General features: G+C 37.6%; 1 protein-coding gene across 1 annotated transcript in view; it reads left to right on the top strand.

Moving 5' to 3' along the window:
- Window positions 1-22265, top strand: part of LOC105424895 (uncharacterized) — a 189469-nt gene that overhangs the window by 63239 nt on the left and 103965 nt on the right. The window contains exon 3 of the mRNA XM_089072894.1: window positions 17676-17723. Coding sequence (XP_088929020.1) covers window positions 17676-17723 — 48 coding nt within the window. The remainder of the gene's footprint in view (window positions 1-17675; window positions 17724-22265) is intronic.

Raw genomic sequence — 22265 nt, 5'->3', positions numbered from 1 at the left:
TAGCTGTGTAATTATTGCGAAGATCATAATATAGTATGAATATAATTATTTAATTATAATTGATAATCAACAGCGAATTGCATTAACGTTAGATAGGTAGCTAAAGTTTGTTCTTTAGTTCTTTACCCTTTATGGATTATATCGTGGCTTATGGTCTGAGAACAGTGGACTAAAGTTAACTAACCAACTAAAGTTAACTAACGTACCAACTATTATGAGATCCAAGATAAGTGAAAAAGTCAATATTTTTTGATTGTTCATTTATCATTACTCCTTTCTCTGTAATTATCTTTTTATTTATCACATCAAAAATAAAAATAATAAAATTAAATATATATGTTACTAATAATTTAATATATATATTTATGTAATTTAACACTTAACATATATATTAATTATATATGTTAAGTGTTAAATTAAATCATGCAGACATGGTCACTATAATTATATAATTATATAATTTTGCAATTATTATAAGCTAATAATTAGCGAAGATTGTTATCTTTGTAACTAATGTTAAAGGAAAGATTTTAATAAACACGTCGAAATATTCGCTTCATTACTGGTGACAATAATACATGATCGGAGAATTATTAACGATGACACCGAATTGCAAAACGATTAACGCACAGCTGACGCAAATCTGATTGTCTATTGTGTGTTGACCCGACCTGCGCTACTCCCGTCGACCGTTGGATCATTTTTCGCTAATATCGCAAAAAGTAACGCGTTTGCGTTTTTGTTTGACCCCATTTTTTTCAAAACATTTCAGCATACTCGAGGTATGAAATTGCCTCGCGAGAATACTCCAATATTTTGCAATAACACGCACACGAATCGGATATCGAATCAATTAAAAACGTCCTAGCTTTTATCTAGTATTAGAGAGGCATAGAAATATACAGCACACAATCGTCGATCGCGCAGCTTGAAATTCTGTAACGAGAAAACATTTTTTTCTCGATATTAAAGTGCATGGCAAGATAAAATTAGTTTTGACTAATTAAAACATTCAACATGATTTAGAAATCTTTCACTTTTACCTCCTCGTTCATTTGTCACATCTTAAAATGTGGGAGGATAACTTTCACACGGTGGCAAGCGAAGCGAAGTTAAGTTGTGAGATATTAGATGGAAGGAGTAAAAAGGAGTGGAAAGGGAAAGACGCGGAAAGAAAGAGGAAAGGAGATCTTCTTCAGCTGGTCGTTTCACGGTGGACGAGTTAATTCCGGGATCTCGTTACCACGCGTACTGGACAGAGGGGAAAAAGAGAGAGAGAGAGAGAGAGAGAGAGAGAGAGAGGGGGAGGGAGGGACGAGGATGTTCGTATCTGAAGAAGACGAGGAGAAGAGACTGGAGGAGGCAGCAATGAAGTTAAGCTCTACCGAAAGCCTCGTCTCCAATTACCCGGGGTCCGGGGCGTGTTGTAGATAGCGCGACACGCCCGCGCGTAATTCGTAGTGGTGACGTCGGCGGCCACGAGCGCGGTAATTACCACCGCGAGAGTATCCCTTAATACGCCGAAGCGGAGGGTTGGTGGTTCGCCGAGTTGGTAACGTGCCTCGATTCGGGCTCGTTGAACGCAGATGCGACTCCACAGAGTGCCGACTCGACTTGGCATTCGTTGCTCCTTTGCGGATCTCCTTTCCTCCTTTTCTCGAGTGTTCCTCCGTCTTTATTTGTCGCGCGTCACATCTGAATCGAGAGAGGAATGTCCTCGGATTCCTCAGGACAGAGAGTTTTTCCAAATATCTCACGCGGGAATACTTTAGTGTCCGACCGCATTCAGAAATCGTAATACATCCCCCAGAGCGTTTTTTGTGTACAATAAATTTTACTGTATTGATACTCGTGAATTATTTGATTGATTTGATAGTCGCGATTAGTATTTCTTTGAGACAACTCAAGTATTTAGACAACTCTTTTACGCAAAGCTTGATAATAGCGATGAAGCAAATCAAAGCGTTCAATTAATTTCGCACATTACCTCTGTCGCCTTTGCTACTATTATCTCTGTCGCCAACGGCGTGCAGACTTTACAATAGGTTGATAATTAATAGCAATGTCGATAATGCCACGTATGTCACGTATTTATATATCACGAACACGCAGGCCATAACAATACAAGCGAGAATAATTTTCCTGCCTGTTGTGAGGGAGGACTCTGCACGGAAAACTCATGTCACTCCCGGTAGTTGCTCTCGCTTGTCTCTTACTTCATACGTTTATATTCCCTTTCGTGCATTTCGCATTTCGTACGTGTGAACTATGTGTCTCTGATTGACGCAATCGCAAAACAACGCCCATTTTGTCGGATGTTACAACAATGTAGCTGTTACCTTGCCGTTTCAGCAGTAACTTTAGCGAAAATTAGCTTCTCTCTTTCTCTTCGTGGATTTCTTATAAATAAAATATCATTATAGTAATTTAATAAATAATTTTGATAGATGAAATTTTGAAAGATTTCAAAAGAGAGAGAGAGTTTGAAACATTTTTAATCGGGATTTCGGAAAATGATGCGGCCCATTCCGGCCGCAGACTGTGATTATTTCGTTAAAGTTAATGGAATTGGTATAAAAACAGATGAATCTTTTATAAAGTATTAGATTTATATAATAATAATAATAATAATAATAATAATAATTTGCTTATGTGAGCAGACATGAGGGAAGTTTAGTAAAAGAATGGAAATCGTAATCGTATTGAGCCTTTAAACTTGAAATAACGAAATGGTGAAATCTTACGTGATCCGTTTACGTGGAATAAAAGTGAGAGATAAAGGGCAAAGAGCGATCGTCGTCGAGCTTAAGACCATTTTCTCGTTCGAGAGGCGAGAAATCGACGAGAGTATCCGTTGAACGAAACGGAAACTCTGAGCTGACCAGTACACGCTCCATCGGCGCAAACTTGGAAGGCGCTTTCCGATCTTCCAAACGATACGTCGTGGTGATTGGAGGAGCTCGAAAAGCCGTCTCATGGCTGCCTCGGAGGGGAAAATCGTGCACTCGAGCACTTCGGAATTTCACAGCGGATTTAGAGTTGTCGATATCGGCAGTTGCGCTGAGTGTGTTGCCTCGTTAACCAGCCTCTCGCGGGCGCGATGACGTGCAACCGAAGTTTAGCAACCACCATTGCGCAATTCCACGCGATTGATACGTCGTCCTCTTTCTTGATCGATATGCCAACGCAAGAAATGGTTCAACCTCTTCGCGATGTATGCGAGTCACTCTCGAGGTGCCCCTCGGGTGATCGATCCGTCTTATTGAAACGATGGAAGATCGTTTCGAGGCATCAGAATTGAATTGAAATGAAAATTCTCCGATATTAAATATCTTACATCTTTAAGAAATTTTCCGAATATCAAAATTATGTTTTCGAGCATTATCGACTGAATAACAACTTTGTCAGTGTTAATTTATCGCGTATCAAGTAATGCGCTTTAAAATAGCAGAAAAATAATAGAATTAAGGATTAATTCAAAGAAGAATTCTAGCATTGTTTCTGAAAAATAAACTGTCGTGAAAATAACATTGTTACAAGTGTTTACGTATCGGGCACGATTCTAAAAATACTTTCCATTTATCGGCCCGTTGCAACCATCGTTGAATAAATCCCCATGTGTAAAACAGCTTCCTGGCAAAGGATCACTTTGTGAACTGTTTGTGAGCGTGCCAATAGACTTGTCTCGATATCGTGAAATAACACGAGGGGGAACATTTCCCGGACGTATGTTTATAGGAAGTTTATTTAACCTTTTGGCACAGTTCACTTCGGAAGTTTCATTACACATTTTAACTCGGCATTTTAATAGAAAAATGTTAATATTCCTGAACATATTCTTATAAATTCATATAAATTTTCAATAACCTGTCGTTTAGGTTTTTATTTTATTATACACTCTACTGAATACCGAAATAATAATTAATCAAATATTGATAAAATATCTTTGACAATTTTATTTATTAGTAATACAAATATAATTTTCCGTATTTGAAATCAACACTTTTCCACGAACAGTTTGTTTCGTAAATAATCTCGTTATGCAGAAAACGACATATTGAATTGTTATTCTCGAGAGTTTTTCTAAATTTTTTTATGCATCTTCTCAAATTGCATAGTTAGCATAGCCCGAAGGCTATTGACCCGTGAATATGCTGACGTGGCTATCTGTTTCTTCTGTGAGTTCTTAGTTAATCGCTACTTAAGAAATAACTCAACTATGCCTCATTGCGCGATCGTGTAACTGGAGAGACGAAGAGTTTTACTCTTTCTGTACATCGCGTTCTGTTACTGTTTTGAACGTATCTTTTCTTTTTCATAATTTATTTCTGCTTCTGAGCACGTCACTTCTTCAGTACTGTATTTTACAATTTATTTTTAAATTAAAAAAAGATTTTTCACGATTTTATTTGATGTACAATAATTATCACTGAAGCAAAAATTGAAAGGATTTTTTTGTGTGATTTCATTAAATTTTTAAGCTAATTAAATAGTTTAATTTGCATTAATAAGAGAGAATTTATATTACACTTAAAATATTTCATTGAAATAGGAATTATTTTTAAATTTATTTATACATTTAATATAGAAACGAAATTACAGATTCAGTATTTATAGCAGTAATGTAAATTTAACATTTCGGGAAGAATTTAAACTTTAATAGCTTACAACTTTTCAAGTACTGAAAGCCATAAATTTCTAGTAACCGATGCAAAACTGAAGATCTTGCATATTTTCTAATGTTGTCTCGAACGTATCGATTTACTATCGCCTTCTACAATTTCGTCAGACACTCTCTCATTTTATTTTTCTTTGGCAATATCATATTTTCATTTTGACACAAGATCTTACTTTTCTACCTGTGGTAAAGATGATTTGCATAAATGTAAGAAACTAAAATTATCCTCGCATAATGGAGGAAAAGGATTTTTCGTACCATTATTATAAATAAAGAATACGATGGAAATTTTCATAGAATAGCTTCATTATGTAATTTTTGTCAATCGAAATATGTAGAAGTAATCTCCCTCCGAAATGCTCTGAGACGTCTTTTGGCTCTTATTCGGCTGTCTTCCAATTTATTTTCTTTGTACTCCTCGTTATCTTCTTATATCCTTCCGTTTGCCTGAGAAGATTTCACTTGTTTAAAGGCAACGTGAAAAGCAAGAATGGAACCATTAATAATTGCAAAGTCGCCCATTGTTATACGAAACATTCACTAATACTCTTTCTAACGAAATGAAATGACGTTCTAATAATGCTTATTTTAAAAGTAATCATCAATGAGGAGACTCAAGTTAAAGACATTTCGCCTAAATAGTTGAGAATAGAAACTGCAGCTGTAATTTTTAAATATTTTTAGTTTTTTATAAACGAACATCCGTATATTTTTCTAAAGTGCAAATCTCCATTTTATTTTACAAAAGTTTATACGATTTCAAAACTTTATGTAGGATAATTAATTGAAAAATGCGACTACTTTTAATGATATTATCTTATCTGGATCATAAATATATATGATCTATTGTGCTATAATAAATGTCGATAATAATCGTGATTAAGCGACTGAGAGATAGTGGCCGGGAACGCGGTATGGGTGCATGCTTAACCCAATTTCAAGACGAATTTCGTCCCTCGTTCGGGAAGCAAACTCCACGTGGCGTGTGGGTGTCCAGATTCCAGCAACCGAATTACGTTCAATTTGAGGTGGCGTAACTGCGCACGTCCTCTTGACCCAGCTCCCACACATACATACGCGGGATATGTCAAAAATGGTTTCCAGCAAATTTAATGGAAGCTTACATCAGCTTGAGTCAAAGCGCCGTGAAAATCGTAGAATTCGGAATGGCAACATGTTCGGGACTTTGAATTGTGCACGAGACAACATTATTTGTTGACAATTATTAAATTATTTTCTATTGTTCAAAAGAAACTTCCAATTCGTAATACGTAACATAGAACAAGGTCGCGACATTTAGAAATGTTAAAATGGCATTTCCAGAGTTACGCCGTGTCGAAGATGAAAACAATAAAAGCGGGAAAATAAATCCAAATGGAGTAGCACCGTTAAAATATAATATTTTTCTGTAGCATAAAGCTGTATCTGAACTCTGCAGATAGTATTTTGATACATACGGTGAAATGCACATATAGTCTCGAATCGTTCAAGCGTGTAAGTGCAGATATCGATAAGAGAAAAGTAACAAAGTACAGAGATCAATGAACAATATTTATCGAAAAGTTTAACTATATTAGACATATGATAAAATTTTGAATACAAAATTTCTTGCTTGTTATTATCGGCAAAAAAAGATACAGCAACGCGTGGAGTTTAGCTAATTGCATATATCGTTACCAATTAAGATGCAAATTTTATTTCTCACGCGCAACGTTTCTAACATTTTTATATGAGAGCTTTTACAAAGCGAGTGGTTTACATGAATAATTCAGTACGCGAGGCTGTACGACGTCAGATCGATACGCAGCGATCGCGTCCAATTCGATGATATTAGGCTATCGGATATGCATTTGCGCGTGCTGTTAGTTTATGAAACGTGCGCTGCTCGCCGATCTCGCGGAATCTCATAAAATCAGATATTGCGGTGACAGAAGCGGCACGAATACGTCGCGATAGAGGATAAGCTACCGAATGACGTACAGAGAAATGAAAGCGTATTGCGGTGAGAGATGTCGACCGCACGGAGAGAACAGTTTTGCTGGCGAATCTAAAAATTTGGCCGGATGCGGATCTGAAAATAATTTTGTTGGACCATCAAAGTTATTACATAGGACGTTTATACGTAACAATAGTACTGCAAAAATTTTTTATTTTCTAGCAATCAATTTGAACGTCGTGCATAATAACTCTGTAAGATTCAACAAAGTTATTTTTAGATCCGTATCTGACCAAATTGTTTTAGATGGATCGGCAAAAAGTGTTCTTTTCGCGTGGACTCCCTCAACGTCGAACGCGTGTTTTTTTCGCGTTGAATATCGCCAGGCGAGACGCGAATCGGCGGTCCGGTTTTACGAGCGAATTGAAATCGCGAACGATACGTAGACGGAGACGTCTGTCTCGTAAAAGACGGCGCGGGCTTCATCGCGAATCATCGTGGGCCTTATTTATCGCGCCTATTCGGGCGTAAAGTCGATAGATCCGCGCAAAGCGTAATTAAAAATACCCCACGGACAACCGGGACACCGGCGGCGGCGATAATTTAAAGGCGATTTTATTTTTAAGCCCGGCCATTTGCGGGCTCTAATAGACGGAGCCGGGGATACCCCAGGAAGTTTCTGCTTCGTCCCGAAGATGTATCGACGCCGCACCAATCCATACGTCGTTTTATTTTTAAACGCATTTTCGCTTTCTCTCTTCCCTTAGCAGATACACGCATGTACCCCGTCGCGCCGCTCTGTCAAAGAAGCCTTAGAGGATACTTGTGTATATATACTTGTGTGTGATAATTTATCTATTTCCGTTTCCCCTTCATTTAATTTATTAATAGTGCGTGGAATTCAATTCAAGAACCGGGAATTTACAGGACATCTTTATTCAATAGACATTACTTAAGATCCGATAGGCATATAAAATTTTTATTTACGTATTTTCTTAGACGACAGTAATTTTTATTATTATCGAATGAAATCGTTAATAATATTTTTTTTGTAAATGGAAAGCAGTTGTCTGCGTCATACAGTCTGCAGAATACATATTCGTCGGCTCGAACGAGGGTGCGTGAGCGGGATGATAGGAGCAGGATGTTAAAGAGATTTGAAACGAGATGACGCAGGATTGAGAAAGAAATTGCGGGATGAGGTTAAGATAAACGAAAAAAAAAAAATCTGTGCTTACTGTCGCGACGTTATCGTAATAGCTCCCGATTTGTTCCTTTGAAACAGGATTGCCAGCGACAAAACGTACAAAGGTATTTCTCGCGTTAGATGTAAAATGATGTGATTCTCGTTATTCACAGATTCGATGAGCATTTTCACAATAAGTAGATAAAGATTTTTCTCGTATCCTGTTTATTATCTATATATTATTATCTAGTATTATGTCAATATGAAATGTCTATTTTTAGAAACACCTTGTACAAACATTGAGGAAGTGACGCATGTGCGATTAGAGAAATGCTACTAACCCCCTTGAGGGGATTTTCTGCATTAAAAGATAATTAGATGATTAAATATTTGCAGAAAATCTTTTTACTTCTTTCCTCATCTTTTTTTGAAAGAGAAATATCAAAAAAAAAAAAGGAAAAAGAAATACACCCGGAAAACACCCGAGTATTTCTTATTCCGATGCGGAATATGTAAATCATGTAAATTATTCAAACGTGCCCCAATATTTAAATTTTCCTCCTTACTCTGCGTGCGTATTCGTAATGATGACGCTGTAACAGTGCCGAGAGTGGATATCACCGGTAATATCTTTATGAGTCGAGCGATAACGAGCGTCGATTAATCAAATTACACCCGCGTCATTTTCTCACGTCTCGTTGCAAAGCGCGTCTCTCCGCTCGCGTGCCTCTCTCGTCGTAATTATCGTCGTCTCGTCTACGCCGAGCGATTCTCCTTTCGCGCGTCGATCAAAGCGATCCACGCATATATCGATCGATAGCGCGCCGCGCGGAAACGCGTAAACGCGAGATGCGTTTACGCCGTGATCGGCCGCGGCCGCGCCGAGATCGATCGCTCGAAACGGAAAATAATTCCCGCATCCAGCGTGTGGGAGAGTCGTCGGGAGCGAGAGAGGGCGTCGGGACGCCCTCGAGGTGCGTGCACGCGCATGCACGCGCACCTATCGGTCATCCCATGCCGCGGCCGCACGAGTACACCTTCGCCCCAGTGACCGATGATACGCGCGAGCGACTCCTCCAGTCGCTCCAGTTATCCGCCCTCGCCCGCGGCTCTGCGTAATCGCGTACGCGCGTATCATTTATTCGCGATGCGGCAGCACCGCGATCGGTCGATTGCACGCGCGAACGCCCGCGACTTGTTGGACCTTTTGGTGGAGACCGTTCGCGTGAGATAAACGCGCGACGCGCTGCGGATCGTCACGACCGACGCGATGTCATTCAACAGACATTTTTTTTTTGGCACAATCGTTTCGCTCCTCTTCTTTGTCGGTAAAAAAATCGTTTTGACTGATTTTTTTCACCGTGAAATATATATATATATATATATATATATATATATATATATATATATATATGCTCTACGAAATTCTTTTGGCACAGCGCTTTGTGATGAGTTGATTTGCCGAGTACAATCGTAGTCCATTTTTCTTCTGTTTAGAAGGTAAATGGGAAGATAGATGAAAGTGCCGAACCTAGTTGTCTAAAAATTTTTGAAAGAAACACACTTTCATTAAAAAGGAAATTAAAAAATTGATATTTCAAGCGACATTATATTACACCGTTTGATTTCACTCGCGATCTAGTCATATCAGTTTATCATATGCCTTGTGCTTTAGAATTTCGCGAGTTTAGGTGTTAACTGAAATATAAAAATGGTTTTCGAACTCTCAATATATTTGACGCGAAATGCGCTTGATCGACTTGACGAATACATTGTAACTAAAGATATTTTAATAAAATAAAATCTGTGACGCAGAGCATGGCGGAAGTAATCCCGTTGGCAACTAGCGAGGGAATTAAATTCTTTCCGTCGACAACAACACATGCTTTTAATATCTGACCTTTACTTTGCTTTATGCAAAGCTTGTTTTAAGCTCGAGAAAGAAATTGCTTTTCTGAAACCACTAAAAATTGTTTGCTGATTATTTACTGATAATATTCTTTTTTTAGCGATATTTAAATAATTATTATTATGGAGATGATTTTTTTATTTATTAATAACCGGCAATTTAGTAGATATATTTTTTCTCTTTTGTTCTATTTAAAGATTGTTCGGTATATATTTTGTCTTGTCTGACACTTATCGACCATAACTACTTATATCTCTTATTTATTACCGATTATGGTTTTTATCTTTCTATATGTGATCGTAATACGTTTTTTACAACTGACTTTGGATTAATTTCAACAATGGCTGAATATCATAGTATCACTTTAACATTTATTACAACAACAATTTTATTGCATCATTCGAAATTGATCGCGTTTATAAAAACGAATAAACAGATTGCATTGAAAAAATATGATCTGTTTGGAAGCTCGTATCCATTTTGTGTATGACAAAATATTTTCAAATCCCCAAGGAGGTAACGGCAACGGTAACCTGATAGTAAAGTTAATCGTTAATGAAATGCAGATAGAATTTACTTCACTCGGACCATTCCAAAAGTGAATTTCAAAGATGAAAAACGCCAGTAAATATTCCCTCTTTTCTTTTTTTTTTAATGGTTTCCTAACGAAGTACGTATAAGTTAAATTCTATTTCATCCGTATTTATAATGTAATATTGAAAATAATAAATGCGATAACGATCGCGAGTCGTTAGTCTTGCGAGTAATAGGGTATCGGGGGATTGATATGATCAACGGCAAGCGTACACAATAGCCGGCACTGAATGTTTCATATTGTCGACCATCATTCACAATCCAATTGATATCCGATCTATATTGGCTCTAACTTTCCACGGTTATCGACGAACAACCGAAATTAATAATATCCATCAATTACTCGCATTCGATTGATATAAGCAACGAGTTTTCGATACAAGTGTTCTCCTCGTGAAGCTCGATACTTGCGAGCTATCGGTATCACTCGCGAATAGATTCCAGCGTGCTTTTTTTGGGGGAGGGGGGGGTTATTGCAATCAAACCGTTCCCTCTACACAGGGCGTATTCCCATTGCCCTAATTTCACCGCCGATCGAATTACGCTTTTGTCCGGGATGCCGGGATCTGCGGGGTTTTCCGCGCGGATTCCTGCGAATTTTAAAGTCCGCGCGCACACGCGAATGAATCTCCGTGCCGATATTCAACCGTCCTTTTAGTAGCCACTCGATAAAAGACCTCCCTCACCCCCCCCACCTCCTCCTCCGCGAGTATAGGTACATTCGGTTCATCAAGTTAATGACGAGCGCGCCCGTACGCTTATTCATTAGCGCCGTAACCGTAAGCTACGCGTTTTCACTTTCGCCAGGTTAAATTAAAGGACAGACCGCGGCACACGCGGTTCTACTCTGTTAAATATTATTTGAATTTATATTTGCGAGCCGATGTATCAATAGCGCGATTATTAATGACCGTTATCAAATTGAATATTTATGTATTAATTCAGCTCGCGCTCGAGTTATTGTCGATGCGTGCATCCGATCACTTGCATCCGCAAATCTCTAACATAAAATCTATGATATTTCGCTCCCTTGATAAATATAACGAGGAAACTTTTCTAAAAACTAATATATTTCTAAAAATTAAATTAAATTAAGATTTAATTGATAAAGTATTTTCTGATGAAAAGCAGCAACGTCAACGTTTTTATTTTTGACGCTTGCGAGAACGATGCGCCGAACGAATGAATGAATTGATCAAGGCTTTGAGTCACGTCGGCTCAACAACAGCGCGTGGTTTATTATTTCGGAAATCCTTGAAATTCGCAAAATGTTTTAGAATTTTTATACGCGTTATATCATTAGATTAGGGCGGGCGCGACCCTAGAATCTCAAGTAGGAAATTCCTTTGCAGTCGCTCGCTCGCTCGTTTTACGATGGGAATCGCGAATCGTCGATGAAATCGCCGGATTCTACTCGGTTAAAAACCGTCCGTTCGCATGCTCGATAATCGACGCTCGATAATCGGCGACGGTTTTCCCCGGATTGGGCCCTTTTCCTTGGACCGCAGAAACCGACGGCGGTCACGCACGATAACGCCGACGACTGAAACTGCCACGAACGAAGATAAGTGCTAAAGGACGTTCACGTCGATTTTATTGCCGGGGACGATGTGCAGCAAGTGCAGTGAATGCTGCCAAGGATCTAGGCACAGTGTGGACGCTAGCCCCACGCCAGGCTCCGATTCCGATGCCTCAGGTAACGATAGCTGATTTCTAAGGAGGGAAACTCGACCGCCGACTTCGTCATTTTTCATTTTCTTTATTCTCTTTCCGTTTCGATCTCTCTGGTCTTGCTAGTCTCGTAGCCGAACTATGTTCGTTACTATCAATAGCTCTCTAGTTGCTAGTTAACGTAATAGGAAATATATAAATATGAGCTCTTGATGTGGCTGCGATATTTTTACCCTTGTGGCAATATATGATTGATTTGATTGCTGCGGTATGTTGATAGATGAGAGCATAATTTAATGTGATCTAGATGTTTTCTTATGCATTTACACTCGTTTCGATTGCCATAACTGATTGTTAACCTGCGATAAATCAACTCTGCTCATTTCAATTCGTTTTAATTACCCCCGCCCCTCCCTTTCCCCGCTGTTGCTAATGCCAGCTAATTGTCGAACTTAGTTACTGCTTGCACAGTGTTGCTAATTTTATTAACATAAATTCAACGTACGTGCTATTAATCGAACAATTTTTTTTCTTATACACGATAATGAAATGTACTTTAATATCTGAAACTAATCTAATAATAATTCAATCTAAATGTTTAAATAAAATTGGAGAGAGAGATTCTGTACTGTAGCTAAAATATATTTCAGAATATTTTTATATGGAAATTGATGAAACAGAATTTGTTCAGCGAAACAAGATAAATATTTTTTTATTAATTCTTGTGCGTATGTGTGTGTGTGTGTGTGTGTGTGTGTGTGTGTGTGTGTCGTGTTATATGTGTATTTTTAAAAAATACATATACAATTATCAACATGAGAAACGGAATTTATCTTGCGAAATTATAAAAATGATTACTAAACATCTTCATTTCAACTTTTATCTCTTGTAAAAATCATCAGTAAATAGAACGCCACGAATCTTTATCTATGTATTTACGTTACACAATACTTCTTCGAAGCAACTCGATTAAAGTCCAAGCTGACGAAACAAGTTGCGATTTTCGAATAAGATATACTTCGTCCCATAAATTTGCTTTTCGCTTTCGTTCGATTTCTCTCCGTTTCTTCGCTTGTTTCTTGCACTTTTGTGTGTAATATCAACATGTCACGGTCTTCGCTGTGTTTTCTCGCCAAGGCGAATTTTATTTGCTTCGTCGAATGTAGTTTATTTCGAGTGTTCTTTGGATAGACTGATCGCCACGGACGCTATCAAATTTAAACTTCTAATACATTCCTTTTGATATCACTCGCTTTCGCAATCAAACTCTACATAATGCTAGCAGAATATAAAAAATATTCTAATACAGCACGGAAATATTATCAGTCTTATTTTCTTTTTTTTTTATTCGTAATATTAATTTCTGAATTACTTGAGAATTTAAAATTAACATTTTTCTAAATCTTTGCGACAAATTGAAATATAGTTTTAAAGTAATTTCGATTTTTATACAGTTTTGAAATACAAAAGTAACACTTGCGTTTTCTTCGTCATTTGTTATTGTCATTCTGTCAATAATATAATTGTCTCTGCTCAGATATTCTGTTTGCTTCTGTCAAAATGTTCTTCCAGCTAATTGCGCTACGCCTTTCGCGACAAACATTGAGATAATAAATATATAATAAAATGAAAACACAAAGAACACTTCTAATCCCAATAGCAATATTTTATTACAGTAAAGTAATGTGAGAATTCTCGCAAAGTTAAATTAACGACAACAAAGTGTAATAAGAACGCGAGGATCTTTCGTGACCTTACTCCACTTCGTTTCATTTTATCGCGAGCTTTCTTCTTGTTCTTCACGAGCTCCGAGATACGCTCGCACATCTTTGCTTCTTTCTATAACTTTCTTTTCCCCGTTATGTCCATGTTCCTGATGCTTTCAAACTTAGCAATCATCAGATTAAGACCACTGAATTATATAAAGCTTCGGTAGAAAAATAAAAACATTTTATCTTATATTCTTGATATACTCTTTTTACATAAAATCGGCTATAATTCAATTCTTCTAACATCCAATATCGACTCGCGCGCATATTTTTAAGCATTATGAATATCAAGATTTAGATTTTCTCATAGATGTATATTATAGTTTCTCTGCACATTTTGCCCCGAGTTCAATCCGTTTTCTCTCGTTCGTCTTTCCTCCAGCGAGTTTCCCGTCCTATTACGGCACTAGCTATTTCTCGACGTACACAAACTCTTCTTTGTACGATGGATAGGAAGCATTCACGGAGCGCCTCTGAAATATGAGTATTTCGAGGCCAACTTTTTGCCGCCAACTCCCTTGCGGCCTCTTTGTCAGAGATTTTACACTGTGCGAATCTGTGAATAACGTTCACGCGTGTGTAAACCAAAAGGACGAATCAACGAGAGGTAGCCAATAAATAAAAAATCAGCTTCGGAACTTTATGTAACGTAAAGTTAGGTAATTCGATATTTCCGAAAGGCAACAAAATTAAGCGTTATCGCTTTTTAATCATTTACAGGTAATTATTATTATAAATCAATGTTAATATTCTTTATTATTACAAAAAAATTATCGTATTGTCTTGCACGTTTTGTAATTTTGACGATTTTGCTTTATCTTAATAGATTTTCCCGACTTTTAAGAATTTCGATCATGTCATATTCTGCATCGTGACAGAATGCCATAAGTCCAAGACCTATGACAGTAAGACCAACAATAATCCGTCCACAGAGGACAGTAATCAGGATTATTTCTTTTCCTGAGGTTTTCCTCAGGAGAGAGTTCGGGATTTAGACTCTTATCCCCGAGCATCAGGTTTATTACTGAAACTTCTGGATAATGGATGAGCGATGAGGAACGAAATTCCTTTTTGATTTCGTCGCGATTCTTATCCGGCTTTCCGCCTTCTAAATGCCTATGTATTTTCAGGAAGCTTAAATTCCTTCCAGACTCTGTCGAAGACACAGAGCGAATTCATAATTTACGCGCGACATAAAAAAAATTATCGTTTATCCGATCGGTTTATTCAATTTTCGTATGTGAATTTGACGTATTCCCGACATATCCACTCGGCCCTCCAATTGACGCGTAAACAACACGCGCGTAAACAATGCGCACCGCAGCCGCGCGTTAATTTCCATTCGAAAAATATCCGGTGGTTCAATCGCGCGCTCAATCGCCCTTTCACCGAGAGAAACGTTCGCGTTACACGTTTCGCCAATTACGTGACGGCGATCATCCGCAAAACGCGAAAACACGCGTATATCGCGAGAAAAAAAAACACCTATTGTCGCCATTGAGCTATCGATAGCGATAGACAAAGAGCAGCCAATTTCGATTTTTGGGCTCTGCCTTCTAACGAGGCCGCTCGTGGAAAACGATAAATTCCCGTTTACCGTGCTAAACGCACCGTGAAAGAGTTCCGGATCCTCGAAGGGGCTTGCAAACGGGGTTGCTCGCGCGCTTGAAAGGGAAGTAGTGAAAAAGCGCGAGGCTTTTCGAGCGCGTCGGGGATGCGCCTTTTCGTTTTCCTTAATATCGACACGCTTTGACTTGGCTACGCTTCTCGACGTGACTTCTCTCAGACCTCTGGAGAGCTCCGCTCTTTCCAGCCTGCATGTACTATATATATATATATATATATATATATATATATACCATTTATTCGCAATATACTTTGATCAAGGTATAGAGCAATTCAAAATCTATACGATTGTTGTCTACGCGCGCAGAAAATTAATTTGACGAAAGTCCCTTCATTAATTGTAAACTATAGATTACCGAGAAGAAAAGAGAGAGGGAGATTCAACAATCTGCGAATAAATTCACTTTACCTTATTCAAGTATTCGAGAACTTGCCGATAAAATTAAGATTAGGATTGTGCACCCCTCTCTCTTTCCATCCCCGTCCCTTATAAACAACAGTTAATGGCGTTGTAAATGTGTTAAAGATGAAGGATAGTCTTATTAATGAGCGTCAGCCCACTGACGAGTGCTTCCGAAGAAAATAGGTCATGGCGTAAATCTAAATTCATATCTCCCGCGTGGTTGAGAATGCGGAAGCAGCTGTATACTAGATCCTTATAAATTCACTCAATCATGCATTTGCATTATCAACTTGGACAGGAGTGTGCGTAACAAAACCGTATATACATTATTCATAATCGCTATATAAAATATGAGCAACTCGTGTACCACCAATATAATATGCCCACGCTAGGGATAGGATATATATAATTAATTACACAATATTAATAGTTTAATGTTATTGACTATTAAAAATTTATTTTGTCGCACTTAAAACGTGTGTTTTCATCAATGTTCTTCTGTCGTGAGGATTTGAAGTACGTCATTATCCTCGCGCCAGGATTGACAGACTGGCTTAATTAAATATTTAGATAAAGCGCTTTACATATAGATTTTAGGTCGCGAAGACAAAGAAGACGTTTGTAGAAAGAACTCTTTTGTCCACCGTTAATGATGGACGGATGGAACGGATTGAACATCAACAATCTATGACCGGTGACTCGCCGGATTTAGGACATCGTATGGACATGCGTACGCGACGTATGCACGCATAGTCAATGCGACGTTCAATTTACACTTTATCACGTGTGGACGTATGCTTTTTACATAAATAAACACGCATGTTCCCATACGCGCGTTTTGCAAGACTCGCCTTGGTTCGGTTTCGCATCATACGTCGACGTGTGCTTCGCATAAATATACGTATGATGCAAACATCGGGACGAAAAAAAAGACACCGTCGCGAACGCTCGGTCGATTTTCGCGCGATTATGCATGCGTTACCGCAGTTCTCTACATGGAAAATGCAAGCGATTCGGATTCACATGTTTGGGGTGCAATATGAGAAATATTTTAGCATATAACTTTATTTCATATATATATATATATATATATATATATTCGACATACGTGATACCGCGGTATTGATACAAAATAATGCAGGTCAAGATAAATAACAACCAAAAAGTCACAATTCAAAAAAATAAATAGCAGTAATAGTAGAGTAATAAAATCGAATATGAATCGATTTTTTTTTGCATTTGGAGTTTTTATACATATCAATTTTGGATTCGTGGCTTGTCAATGATTGAGAGAAATAACAGAGAGAGAGAGAGAGAGAGAGAGAGAGAGAGAGAGAGAGAGAGAGAAACAACTCGTAAATTCTCTCGCAACATTCTCTCGCGCTTTTTCAAATTTCCGGGACTTGACTTGGAAAGTATGGGATGTGTATGGCGGGTTTCCACTATAGGCCTCAGCAATATCCGTAACTTTTCGAAATTCGAACTTTAGTCTGCGCGGAACTTTCCGATACTTGTTAGCAAAGTTTCTGGAAACTCTCAAACAGGGGCGTTATCACCATGATAATTGTAAATTTGCTGGAAATCAATATGTGCTTTTCAGATAGAAACGATTGCTATAGCGATTAATCTACATAATTTATTGTTTATAATTCAAATATATAATTTGTAAACATATAAAAGAGATAATATTTATTATTTACGTTTCAAGAGAATATATCAAAAATGAGATAGCAAGACAATTTTGAAATTGTTATTGCAAATGTAATAACAATGAATAATCTTAAAGTAATTAGATACAATTTCGAAATGTCTTTCTTTTTTCATTGTCAGCGCTAAACTGTCAACAAATCTCCTTCTCACTAATAAATCTTTGCTAATTATTGTTCTCTTCGTTTGTTTATAGAGGAAGAGTGGAATCCAGATGGCAAGGGTCGGCAATCCAATGATACGGGTGAGTACCATCTTACGAAATTTTATTCACAAATCTGCAAACTTCTTGGACTGTCATTATTTTTCTTGATAATTGTTTACTTTAATCATTAATTTAACTTATCTAGATCGCATCACGATTTCCGGATATACTATAATTTTCATTTTTCTGCGTAAGAAGAATTCATATTTCATCTGTTATATTTTAAATATGTTGATTTAACATCAAATTTTTCTTTGATAAATTTAATAATAATAAAGCAAATCTTTGCTGTGCGTAGATGTTTTCAATAAGAACACCTCTTATAAATAATTAACTATCACACATCTAGGTCAATACACTGATAATTTTAATCGAGTAAATTCTGTGTTTTTGTTGGACGAAAAGTAGCGTTACTTTTTAAAATACATTTTTAAAGCGCTAAATTAATACATGTTAATGGATTTATATTTATTTTTTTTTCAACAATTTTTAGTTTAATATATACTAAAGTGGAAAATGTAGGATTTTGAAACGTGAAACATAAAAATCGAATAAACGACATAATAGCAATAATAGCAATTTACGGTATTTAACAATCAACGAAATAAGCGTAAAATTGTGGAAAATTTGCTCTCGTCTTTTTAAGTACCAAAGTGGCTGAATTTGTCATGAATAGACTTACTCATTACTGTCTCATGAGATCGACTATTCCACGAAGGGATTATCCAGATTGCATTGCCTGCAATCGCCTTTGGCTTCTATTCCTTCCTTCTCCTCTCCCCTCCCCCTCTTTCTCTCTGCTCTTGCCATCTCCTTGGCCTTTAGACGCATTACGAGCTTAACTTAACCCTTGGAATTAGCGAGGTCTCAGTCAGGTTTCCCCAGTTCAAGTTTCACCCCTCTCCCTCGTTTATTCTCTGAAGTGACTATGTTCCTTTACCTCTTCCATTCGTACTGTGTGAAATTGATATCGCCGAGTCTGTCTTCATCGCAATTTTGTCCTGCTACAACTGCAGACTCGCGACACAAAGTAACTTACTTTACAAAGAGAGAGAGCGCACTTCAAATTATGTCCCAAGTATTTTTAACTTAAAATTGGATAGAAAATGAATATATATATATATATATATATACATATTAGTGACCATTCGATATGTATTCGACAAAAAATATTGTCATGTAATCATTTTTAATTTTTTTCTTTTGGTTAAATAGAAATTCTTTCATTATATAATTACTTTTTACATATTTACATTTATATTTTAATCCGATGTCAATGCGAAATAAAAATGACAAATGAAATTGCAACAGAGGTGATTAAAAAAGCCGAGAAGAGTCCAATTATTTTATTTAATCAAATGTTGTGAAAAAAATATTCTATATGAAAATAGCTTGATTTGAAAGCAAAAAGTTTGGTTGAAAAAAAGCAAGTCAAACATGTGACAACATTTGTAATTGTAATTTGTACTTCCCCGTGAAAATTATGCGAACACAAATAATGGAAAATAATTTCAAATTATGATTTCAGCGTTTTATGTAACAAAAATTCAAAGCACTGTCCAAAGAAAAAGGAATTTGTGCTGTTTTTGTTTTATTTCACTCCCCAGAACAAAATTTGTTACTAAATCATATTAATAATATCTTTGCATGTTTTGCATATCATGCATTTAATATGTTCCATCGTTATACATTTAATATGTATCTCATATAATGCATACAGCGATTACAGTAATTTGATAACAAATCAGTCCTCGCAAAAATTTATTGTGTTATATATTAATGACATATAGATCAATAGCTTTGCATAATTTAATATACCCACACGATTATTTATATCTTCTCTGACGTCAATCATTATAAATGATTTGATAGAAAAACTATCGAACAAAAAAATCATGTTCATCAGGTGGAAATCCTATTGTTTACATCTGACCATCTGACCGTTCGTTGTAGGAGTAATTCAAGAACAACATTACAAAAAGGAAAAGGGATGTGCAAAACAGCGAGCTCAAAGAGGCAAAGGGGGTGGAAATAAAGATCTTTCGACGTAATCTTCCTTTTTAAAACGATTTGGACGTTCTCCAACGCGTTACTCAATGCGATGTCTTTCTTAAAAGTTATTATATATTTTTCGCGGTCGGGAGGAATCTTTCACGTCGAGTCCCACCCCCGTGGATTATTTCGCGGTGAACCGGGGGTAATTCTCGCGGGGTAAACTCTGTGGATAACCCATCGGCGCGTACCGGCTCTCTCGACGTGCGGAAACTCCTCGTCGTCTCCATCGGCGCCGGCACCGCCGAGATGGCGTGCGGAGTCCGGCATGCCGACGTCTCGCACATCCCGCCACACCCTGCTCTCTGTCCATTTCGAACACCAGCGAAATGTTGCCGAGAAACCTCTGCCGCACGCACGCACGCACGCACGCACATTTGCAGATCGCAAAATCCTCCTCCGTTTCTCGAAGAGAGGAATGTACGGTCGAGCACGAGTTTTCTTCACGTTTCGAAAAAAAAATCCTTTTTTTCAGCATATTATCGTTATCAGGGAATAATATTGCAGGGAAAGTAGAACGTATGAGACGTCAGACGAGTGATTAAAATCTGCTGATCTGCATCACAGAGATTATATCAAAGCTCGCGGTTGACAATATCCGTCGTTGCAAAGGATAATAATTTCCGCAACACTGATTAATGTTTAAAAGGTTTTTATTAAAATTTTTATATTGTAAAAAAGAAAGACAATAGAATGGAGGTAATATAAGAAGGTAATTTTTTTTATGACTTATATCGTTGAATTATGCGAATATATTTAAGATGATAAACTCATGAACAATTTTTTATAATCCTTGAAATGCCTGAATTAATTTTCAAAGTTATCGTAAATAATGCAATATCGAGTAACAATTTTGATTTTTTATACAATATAATTTCTACAAATGGAACAACGTTTAATTGCATTGCTATGTCTGACTACATTTGCTCCATTTTCCTTGTAATTATATAAATTTTATAAATGAAGGCTTTATTTGCTATCAATTTTTTAGAATAGATAAATGGACGGTAGCTGAAAACATTGAAAATTTTTGTTTTATAATCCTTTAAAGTAAAAACCTATCATTTTCTACAATAATATATTAAATTAGTAGTTTTTTCAAAATGATATTATGCAACTTCAACTTTTTGCAATGTACTAGTATCACTATGAAATACGTATCATAAATTAAAAAAAGTACGCATTATTAACTTCAATTAAAACGTTCACCCTTTCGTTGCAAAATCGATTCTACGATAATACGATGAAATTCATTTCCCATCTGCAAGCTGCAATACAGTCGACTAAATATCCAAATTCACGTAACGATGCCAAATACACGATTAATCCGATATGGACAATATGGAACTTGACTCCTCGTTATTGTTAAATCTTACAGTTAAACAACTGCCTGAAAAGCGCAACTTATATAATATTTATAAAATCGAAAGTAATAAAAATTCATATTCGTTTCCTTTTATAAATTCTATTTAGAAAAAATAAATTTTTAAAAGATATGTACAAAAATTTTTTTAAAATAATTTCAAATATAAAAAAAGGCTCATTATTTTTTTTTTTTGGAATAATTTAAATGCGAATTAAATTGTGATAACATCAAACAAACTCTGGTCGAGTGTGTTGATCGTGTGCGAGTCACATCGCTATTGCTCTGCGGATACAAACTTTCTGCCGGAAACGGAATGTTTGATGAATATTAAATGTGGGGATAAATACAAGATTCCCATTTAAATAAAATTAAATAGATTATATATATATATATATATATACAAATTTTATTCTTAAACCAATACGTTTGTTAAACGATTCGGCTACGCGTTGCCATTCTTCTCTCAGCGTCTTTACTATTCAAAACATTTGATTCTAGAGGAAGGGTTGAACAACCCTCGGGGGGAGGGGTTAACAGTTAAAACCGTTGACCGTCGATGCGAGCGTCTTATCGCTTTATCCGCGCCGCGTTTACTCGCTCGCTCGTGCGAGTAGGACGATAAAGAAGAGATCTCCCGTTGGCGCGGACTACACCACCCTCGCACACAGATTCTCCTCCAATTCTCCCTCTCCCACTGTTCGACCCCCACGTGACGAGCGGCGACGCGGCGCGGATTCACCGTCAACTAATATTGATTATAAAACCGGCGGCGGCAGCGGCGGTGGTGGCGGTGGCGGCGGTGGCGGCGGCGGAGGCGGAGGCGGAGGCGGAGGTGGCGGTGGCGGTGGTGGCGGCGGTTTCTTCGTTCTCCTTTTTTTCCTTTTACCAAGCGGAGCCACGGGCGGTGGTACACGCGCGCGAGACACAATACGCCCGTAGTGTGCGTCGTGGCGGCGGCGGTGGCGGTGGCGGTGGTGGCGGCGTCGGCGGCGGCGGCGGCGACGACGGATTTACTCTCGCGGAGAGTCGCCGAAGACGACCGGCTCGCCCGCGGTGAAGTGAGTAAAGCCTCATCAGGTCAGACGCGCATCGGAGAGAGTCGTCCCGTCCGCGATCTCTAATCTCGTGGCGTTCGTCGGCTCCGGAAATTCGCGCACGGACGC

This window comes from Pogonomyrmex barbatus, unplaced genomic scaffold, assembly GCF_055798465.1.
Source record: "Pogonomyrmex barbatus isolate J1 unplaced genomic scaffold, ASM5579846v1 scaffold14, whole genome shotgun sequence".
Classification (NCBI taxonomy): domain Eukaryota; kingdom Metazoa; phylum Arthropoda; class Insecta; order Hymenoptera; family Formicidae; genus Pogonomyrmex; species Pogonomyrmex barbatus.
The sequence above is the reverse complement of the archived record's forward strand: the minus strand, read 5'-3'. Positions and strand labels throughout refer to the sequence as shown.